Genomic DNA, 10,000 nt, shown 5'->3' with positions numbered 1-10,000 from the left:
CAACCTTCTCCCCCCCCCCCCCTGCCCCCTTCCACTTCCGTCTCTTAGTTTCTATGTATCTGCTTACCTACACTTTCAATTATCATCTAAGCTACCAATTTATCAATTCGTCATTCTGTGTGTGTGTGTGTGTGTGTGTGTGTGTGTGTGTGTGTGTGTGTGAGTGAGTGCAACAGAGAGGGAGACAGACAGACAGAAATAAATGCGCATAAAAAAAAAAATATATATATATATATATAATGACAGAGACAAACACCTTTCCGATTCTCTTGACCCCAATCCGACGGCAGTTCGGGAAGAAGAAGAAGAAGAAAAAATTTTACCACGCGCGTTCTAACGCTTTTCCCTGGACTAAACCCCCGAACAAAACGTCATTACACGCAGAACAAGCGTTCGTTTTCACTCTTCACCTAAGTCACTGCTACAACACCACCACCCTTGTCAAACAGCCAATAGTACCCTACCCCCTCCCCCCGCCCAACCCCCATCCCCGCGAGGTCGAAAGGGGCCAATCATAACAACTGTAACAACAACAACAACGTCAACATGGCGCAAGGTCGAGACGCGAGCCCACCTATCAAGGCAAGTCTCGAGAGGGCTCTAACCGTTCTGTTTGTTTGTCGAGTTTCTGGGCGGCCTCCTGAAGGAATTCTTCTTCACGGGGTGAAGTGTGCGTCTGCTTGGGGGGGGGGGGGGGGGGAGACCATAGATATGGAAGGAGAGGATACGTATCTCTCCAAAGATCGTATTATACTTGGTATGATTTTATTTTAGTGTACGGGGTCTTCGGTATCTCTTCCTCTCGTCCTGCCCCCCCCCCCCCCCCGCCCCCCTCTCGCACATTGATTGCCTGTATCGAAGTCTAGCTGCTTGTGAACAGTCACTGGTTGCTCCTCTCCCCCCCCCCCTCGCCCCCATCCACCACCCTTTTCCACAGTTCTCAACAATGTCAACAAACTGGCGACGCTTTGTTATCATGTTATTCTTGCCGTCTCCATTGTTTTCTTTCCTATCAAAAAAATGTTTCCCTCTTTCTGTCAATCCATGCATGTTTTTTTCTTTACTCAATCTTTTCTTCGTTCGAATTTTCCCTTCTTTCTGTCTTCCCCTTCTTCTCTCTCTCCCGTCTCTTTTATCTATGTTTTTGTTTTATTTTTTCTCTCTCTCTTTCTTGCTTTGTTACAACTTTTCTCTCTCTTTTTTTTTTTTCGTCTCCCCCTGCATTTTTCTGGTGATCCTTTCGGTCTGTTTCTCTACTTTTGTTTTCTCCTTTCCTTTCTTCCTTCCTCCTCATCGTGAACACTTATCTTCCTACCCTACCCCACACGCCCCCATCCCCCACCCCTCTCTCTCCCTCCACGAATGATGCTCACACAGTTCCACCATGCGCTGCTGGATCGGAGTGATCTCCCCTTACACCCATGCCCCCCGCCCCCGCACCCCCCCCCCCCCCCCTATTACCCACCAACAAATAAATAATTAGATAAATAAATTCAACTGAATAAAAGCTCCAGCTTAGACACCTGAAGTTTCCACAGACCAATAAACTTGGAACGGGACACTCAGTCGCTTGACCCCAAGACAATTATCTTTCTCTCCTCCATGTCTACGTGGAAACGTAAAGCGGGGATTGGGGTTGGGTTGGGCGGAGGCGTGTGGGGGTGGGCGGGGGAAGGATACGAGGGGGAATGGGTTAGGTATACCCCACCTACCGCGATCGATCACACATCGACTGAGAGTCAGTTTACATTGTTGACAGGGTTTTAATAACAAGGCGAGTTTGGAAGAGCCCGGGACAGGCATGGGGGTTGAAAGAATGTACAGCTGGTAGGATACCCATGTCTTACTATTGTTAGGATATTATTCTCTTTTCTTTTCCCCTCGTATCCTTCCCCCGCCCCCTAACCTTCCCGCTCCCCCCCTCCCCCCCCGCCCCTCTTTTTTCCCTCTCCATACGACACTCTGTTATCAATCACGTTCGGCTCCATGCAGTCTGCTTTGGCATGCGGCATGGCGTTCAAGTTTCAAACAGGAGATTGGAACGTTGATTTCTCGGAGGTAAAACACGCTCGAAGCACGCGCGCGCGTGCCGTCGTAATTATAGGAAGTTTCTCCCCACGAAGTGTTAAGTCACACAACTGCTCTTTTCATCAGTGAATGACCAAAACGTTTTAAGCGTTCTGCAACAGTTCGATGTGATGTTCTTTGAAAAGGAAGCACGTTATATTTCAGAGTGACAGTGCACTCTACTGACTGCCCACAACTAAAACAGTGACTGTTTTCCGTTATGACATTTGCCCGGTTGTCACACTATTGTGCCAAAAAGTATCCCACCCTTCAAAAGAGGCGATGGCCTGTCTGAATGAATCATTCGAAGCCTGATATGAAGTCTGTACTCTCTCGATATGTGTGATGGGGTAGGGAGAAGGGGGGAGTGTAAAATGTGTGCATGCCTGCGTTGGCGAGTGCGTTTGTGCGTGCGTTCGTGTGTGTGCGTGTGTGAATGTGTGTGTGCGTGGGGGGCGTTGGGGGGGAGTGGTGGGGGTGTAGCTACGATAATTCAATGAAACAGTTTTCTTCAAAACCAACATTTCCTAAACTAAAAACAATCATTTATTTAATATGTTTTCTGTTTCGATTTTGGTTGGTTGGTTGATGTTATTTTTTTTTTCTTTTCTTTTTAATGCAGTTTCTGTGTGATCTACGGCACCAAACCCTCCGACAAGGACTGACTAGACACGACACAGACAGGCCCCACACTGGGCACACCGCTGTAACCATACACTTTCTTATCATCAATCACACTGCGAACAGCGCAACAGCGAGCAGTGCACACCACCAGATAACAGATTACAGCGACGTACAGTCCTGGCAGGATGTTAAGAACAGTGCGTGTCCCGAAATTACTGGGACAGGTCTTAACTTTCAGGACACTCCGAAGAGCCAATAATAATACCTCGCCGTCAACAACGCCGAATAAGTTTTTAACTGTGCCGAGAGCTGCATATCCTTCCCCCGCCTCCCCTCCCACCCTCCCTTTCCCCCCAATGGCGAAGTTTCGAATCGTGAAAAATGTTCCATATCGCTCCACCCCCTCTTCCCCAATGCTAGAGTTTCAAATCGAGCTAAAATATTGCACATCACCCCCCCTCCCCCCGCCACCTCCCCCCCTCCACACCCCTCCCCAACCTTTCACCTCCTCGTGTCCAAAGATGAAGTCTTCAACAATTATTTTCCGTTCATGTTCTTGGAAAGCATGATCACCAAAATCTGTCTGGTTTCCACCTTTTTTTTCTTTTCCTTTTTTTCTCTCCAGAGATATCACACTAACTTTTTGCACTGTCACGGCGGGGAAGAATCCCTGGATTTGGATTCCGATCCAGATCATCGACGAAACCCAAACTGGCTGGTCTCTGATCCCCATAAGCAACACTTCCATAAAATGTCAGGAAATTTTGTCCAGGGGGTTATTTTTCTTTCATGGCCAAATCATTTCAGACAACTTAACTTTCTGGTCTCCGCCCACGCGATCGCTCCAGTACCCGTTTCTCTCTCCTTTTTTTCATGTTCTTTTTTCGCCCTTCTTTTGCAATGCCTTCGAGTCACGATATCTCTCTAAACTATGCCAGGAGTGTGACATTTAGATCCCAGTGATAACAACCGCACACTACAGGTTTCACCCCTATTGACGATTTATGGCCACCGCCGATTTTTTGTGGTGCCCATAAACCTATCTATCTCAGTATCGACCTGTAAAACTTGTCCGTCGTGCAGTGTTCAGTGTTCTCTCTAGCTGTTTTTTTTTTTAGGCGGGCGCGGTCTGTGTAACTGTGGACACTGTGGAAAGGCGTCTCTGGATGTGGCTGTGAACGAGGAGTGGAACAGGGAAGGGATTTTCTGTGGGAATAAATGGGTCAATGTATCGAACCCTTTATATTTTATTTTTGTATCTTTTTTTCTTTCTTCTTTTATTTCTCTCTCTCTCTCTCTTTTTACACGTGTGCGAGAAAGGAGTGAAACAATCGTTCCTGAGTGCTGTCAATAAAATGTTGACTTTTGGAGCGAGGTATTTTCTTTCTCCCCCCCCCCCCCCCCCCCAACCTTCTTTTCTTAAAAAAAAAAAAAATATATATATATATATATGGGGGTGATGGGGGTGCTATACATATACATATAATATACTTTTATATTATATTATATATATATATATGTGTGTGTGTGTGTGTGTGGTTGTCTTACTTTTATTTTATAACGCTCTGAAAGCAGGCCATGGGACGCTCTCATAAACTTGGTCAGGACAACTACTGGCGGGTAAACAACTGGGTCTGAGGACAGTGTCAACGAGAAATTCCTGAGTAGTGTAAACAATTAAGGCTTGACTTTGGGAGAGGAGGTGTGTGTTTTGTTCTCTGTTTTGAAGTTCTGGGAAGAGCTAGCTGTTGGCGGGATCAAGCGAAAAATGACAAACACGCCAGGCATTTTCGTTTCTTGATGTAATTTTCTATCGTGTCAGGAACATTATGAAAAAAAAAATTAAAAAGAAGAAAAATTGGAATGACAGGTGCACAATCAGATTGACGTTAAACGGACCCTCCCCCGCCCCTCCGCCGCCACCCTCCCTACCCCCCACCCCCTCTCTCTCTCCGACATAACGTGCAGAATGGAATTGATTGATATGGATACTTTTATAGCGCCTATCCTCAGTCGGAGACCAAGCTCTACGCGCTTTACAAACACGGAGTCATTTACACAACAGGCTGCCTACATGGGTAGAGCCGACTGACTGCCATTGGGCGCTCATCATTCGTTTCCTGTGTCATTCAATCAGATTTCAGGCACGCACACCTACACACTCAGGCAAACATGTAACATTAAATCTCTACACCTTCTACGGCCTGTGGCCTTCTTAATGTTCCCTCCCTCCCTCACTCGGCATTTCACCACAGACAAAACAATGTGAAAATTATGAATCGTTAACACACGCACCTACAACATGCTCGTCACTACAATCACCTCTGCCACCTTTTTTTTCCCCTGTGTAGGCGTACCCTCTCCCAGCACGCATCTACGATACATAACTTTCTCTTCTCTATCCCTCTCCTTTATATCACTCCACCTAATTCCACCCACCATTTACCCGGTTTTCCCCCACCTCACCATTCAACCCCCCTCCCTCTACTCTGCTACCTTTCAAACGATAACATTCAGATGTGAAAATTAGTATCGTAACATTCACTCTCTTGTTTCCATATCCCCACTCTCTCTTTCTCTCGCTTTTCAGTTCAGTTCCCCCCCCCCCCCCCCCCCAAATCCACTTTCTTACTTTCGTTTTCACACTATGCCCCCCCCCTCCACCCCCCCCCCTCCCCTTTCTACCTTACGTCGTTCCAGTTTCGTTTTGACCCATCTGTTCTTCCTCACCCACATCCTCCTCCTTTCTCACCATCCAATCGCCAACCCACATCTGTCCCTCACAGTCGGGTTTTTATTATCATTTCATCCAGTCATATTTTTATGCATACTTATCGTTCTACCTTCGACCCATTTTTCTTTTTGATCTACCAGCACCAATCGACAACCCCTTTCCCTCATCTATACCCCTTTCTCTCATACCCACATACCCCTCCGCCCCCTCCCCCACCCACACACACATCCACCCCTCCACCCCACCCCTTCCACTCCACCACCCACCCCACCTCCTCCACCCGGGAGAGAGACCCTCAAATCCGACGAAGTGAGAAAGAGATCGGGCGGCGCCAACCATCTGGTGATTGCAGCCAAAAACCCCTATTGCTGGCCCTCCACAGACCCTGGCCACGATAACATTGTGCCCGTGGACCAGGCTGTCCCCCCCCGCTCCTTCCCCCCTCCCCCCCACCCCCACCTCACCCCACTTACAATGCTATCCGTTCTAGGTACCCGTATTGGCAGGGATCGCCTCTATCCCCCCCACTCCAGGGTGATCCATGGTCCTACCTGTGTGTGTGTGTGTGTGTGTGTGTGTGTGTGTGTGTGTGTGTGTGTGTGTGTGGACCTATAGATGGTTATAGTCGGCCAACAAACTGAAGAAACAAGAACTGTTGTTCTTTTTTTGCCAAGCGTGAACTGTGGGGGGCTAACTTACACCCACATACTGTGATTGTCGAGCATTTATGAAGACTGACATGAATTTGTGTTTGTACACGTTGCTTTAAGAGTATCTATAGACATAGACTGGTGTTTGAGTGTGTTGTTAAAGAGTATTCCCAAAGACAAACATGAACTGGTGTTAGTGAGAGAGAGAGAGAGAGAGAGAGAGAGAGATTGGTGTGTGTGTGTGTGTGTGTGTGTGTGTGTGTGTGTGTGAGTGAGTGAGTGAGTGAGTGAGTGAGTGAGTGAGTGAGTGTGTGTGTGCGCGCGCGCGCGCGTTCTACGATACTGATCATGTATAAATTACAAACTTCATTTCCATCCGTACCTTCATCCCACAGAAGCCCGTTCACGAGTACGAGTCATATCATAGCATGTCTTATGACCGTTTGTTCTTCGGACAGTCATACTGTGTCTTCGGGAGCAGAGATTTCTTTGGATATGATTATTGATATATATATATATATATATATATATATATATATATATATATATATATATATATATATATATATATATATATATATGTGTGTGTGTGTGTGTGTGTGTGTGTGTGTGTGTGTGTACGTATATTAGCACACCCTATTGGTCTTGTAAACCGCTTTGCATACTAACACGTCTTGGTGCAGAAAAACATATCATACACATACACAAGATGGCAGAGTAAGAAGCTAACAGCTTGTATCGTGCTAAAGCATTTGAAAATTACAACCGCTTCGATTTTAGTTGAGAGCTGATGAACGTTACCCCCCCAAAAAAATGCAGTAATGTTAAAATTAAATTCACTGTTGTTCCAACTGCATATATAAACGTTAGTGACATGAATGCTGATTTATTTGAGTCACGCACACGTCTCTATCCATCAAGCACAAATCTTTACAATGATCTGTTCACGTGTCTTACGAATCTTGCGAAAAATATGGAGCGGTTTCGTTAATTGATCTTTTTTAAAATGATTAATTACGTTCATAAAATTTTTGAAGGGTACGGGTGGCAGCTGTCGTCAGCACCGAGGAAGGGGTCACTGCTTTGTTGAACACTGAACACTGAACACTGAACACTGAACACTTTAATGTCAATAGCTTTACAGCCCTAATGACATGGGGGTTCATAATACAAATAACAACATGCATCAATAGTAATAATATTGATGAAAACCAAAACCAAAACGAAATCAATCAATCTGTGCAACAAAGTGCAGTTCGACCATCCATTCAAAGTAATGGCATGTAGTGAGAAATAAAAACAAAAACATATATAAATGTATAACATAAATATTTTCCATATGAGAGTGACAACACAGATTTCACTTTTCACAATGAGCAACACCTGATACTATTTTATTATTGTTGAGTTTTTTTTCGTCGCATGTTATTCGCTTCTGCAATATATTTTGCAAGTGACTGTAGTGAAGTTTCCTGATTTAAATTAAGCACTCCAAAAATATCTTCATACTTTGCTGAATTTGTTTTAAATACAACACATTTTTCTCGAATATCGTTGGTGACAAGGTAATGGGCGTGAACTGAAACCACTGCAACCTCAGTTATGGACATTGCAGGATTTTTAATCCCATCGAGCCGTGACATTCTGTGTTTGTTTTTGCTTGGCAAATATATTTCTGGTATGGTAGCTTTTATTCAGAGTTTCTGTTTTACAGACAACAGGAAGCGGGACATCTCGGAGCTGGTTAACTACATTCAGCTGTATGTCCCTCGCCAGCCATAGCCGCACCGCCATTGATCGGGTCTCAAGATGGCAGTCCGTTTTTGTTTTTGTTTTTTTGTTTTTTGTTTGTTTATTGTTTTTTTTTGCGGGGAACCATGAGTTTTCTCTGTTTCCGTAATGTTCCCGAATATCACTCCTTTTTATCACAACCACCATGGAGTCAGAGCTTGTTGAACTTACTTTCTATGGATAGTCTGCTTTTTGTTTCGTTTTTATTTTGTTTTCCCCATTCCGTTTCCAGTTTTATATTCTTCTTGTTCCAGTGCACATTATCATTATTGTTATTTTTATTATTATTACTATTATTACTATCATCATTATTATTAAACATATACAAAATACTTATTTCGATAATTTAAAGATTTTAAACAAAACTTTTTAATGGACCTGTAATTTTCTATCTATAAAATATGTACTTACTTCACATATCCTGGGAGTGAGTCCAATTTCACCCTGAAACAAACAGAAAAAATCTCCTCAGACATAATTTTACACATAATTTTATACACACACACAAGCCTTGATTTTATTTGGTTTACTTAAAGCCTATTTGCAAAAAAAGTGCTTGGTTTAAACTTTAAAAACGCAAAAAAAAATTTTAGTCATAATTATTCACAATAATAATGCAAAATATTAAATTTCCTTTGATGGAGTAAACTACTACAACAAAACGCTAAAGAAAGAACAGAAAGAAAAAGACTGGACAGGAAGGTATAAAAGTTAAACTCACGGCTATCAATTATTGGGACGAGTGATAAATATTTGAACAGTTTTACTCAAAGTTTTCATTGAAAAAAACCCCCAAAAAAAACCCACAGCCGAATACGGACTTAGAACGAGAAAGTACATAAACTTCCAACATATATTCGTCTTCAACGGTCGACGCGTTTTCAGTACCTTCATAATGCAGTAAACATGACCTAACATAATATAAACAGTTAGGTAACCCATTCCTAATTGTCATATGATCCTAACTTCCACTGCCAGGCACGTTGCACCGTCTATGTACTGTTCGTGGTTTTGGCGTGGGTGGGGTGGCATTCCATGCACTAGGCAGAGCTGAGTTTAGCAAAGCACAACAGTGAGGGGTCAGTTGATATCCAGGGCACCCCAAAAGGGAATCGATCCCATAAATTTGGAATGCTGAGGTCCACAGGCGGCAGTGTGTACTATTGTATTGTATTGTATTGTATTGTATTGTATTGTATTGCTTTTTGTCAAAACACATTTCTCTGTGCGAAATTCGGGCTGACCTCCCTGGGTAAAAGCGTGCCATCACAGTGCATGGCTACACATTTATCTTTCCTTCTTTTTCTTCTGTTTGAAAGTGTGTTTGCTTTACTATCAAAGCCGATAGTTCAGCAGAAATTTGCCAGGGACAACCCAATTGTTGCCGTGGGTTCTTTTGTGTGCTCTCACAGCACGCTCCACACGCACGGGACCTCAATTTATCGTCTCACACAAACGAACGGCCAGACTGCAGTGCGCCGCGCTGTCCTGCAATGCGCTGCGTTGTGCTGCGCTTCGACCCGTAGCGCTACACTGCACTGCACCGCAACATGGCTTCTGTTATGTGCGTGCCACATGTATTTCAAGCCTCTTCCACGTTGCTTTCATCAAGCACCGCACCCATCCACCTTCCCACCCCGACCAGTCTTCCCACCCACTGATATGTATGCAGGTGAAAGGTCAATGAGCCGACCTCAATGCACCTCGAAACCACCCCCCCTACCCTCGCCCTCAACCCCTCCAATCACTGGGAACCAATTTCCAGCTCTCCCCTCCAAGAAACATGTGTTGCTATTGATTGTAGACGATCTAATTTAAGGGGAGGGAGACAAAGTCTAGAAACCAACATTCACAATCTGCATACCATGAAATAATGCACACAAACACCTAAAGGAAGAAAGAGAAAATGCACCAACAAAAAAAAATTAAAAAAAAAACAAAAAACAACTATATATATATATATATATAATTCTATATGTGTGTGTGAGTGTGTGTGTGAAGGGGGAGGGGGGATCTGGGTGGGGGGCGAGACTGCGTATGTGTCTACGTGTCTACACGCGACTGAGAGAGAGGGAGACAGAGAGACAGAGAGACAGAGTGTGTGTGTGTGTGTGTGTGTGTGTGTGTGTGTGTG

General features: G+C 44.2%; 1 protein-coding gene across 1 annotated transcript in view; it reads right to left on the bottom strand.

The window, feature by feature from the left end:
- LOC143281470 (uncharacterized) overlaps positions 1-10,000 on the bottom strand; it is a 158,897-nt gene that overhangs the window by 100,185 nt on the left and 48,712 nt on the right. Inside the window, 1 exon segment of the mRNA XM_076586680.1 lies at positions 8,278-8,310. Within this exon segment, the coding sequence (XP_076442795.1) occupies positions 8,278-8,310 (33 nt within the window).

Source organism: Babylonia areolata, chromosome 4, assembly GCF_041734735.1.
Source record: "Babylonia areolata isolate BAREFJ2019XMU chromosome 4, ASM4173473v1, whole genome shotgun sequence".
NCBI classification, from domain to species: Eukaryota; Metazoa; Mollusca; class Gastropoda; order Neogastropoda; family Buccinidae; genus Babylonia; species Babylonia areolata.
The sequence above is the reverse complement of the archived record's forward strand: the minus strand, read 5'-3'. Positions and strand labels throughout refer to the sequence as shown.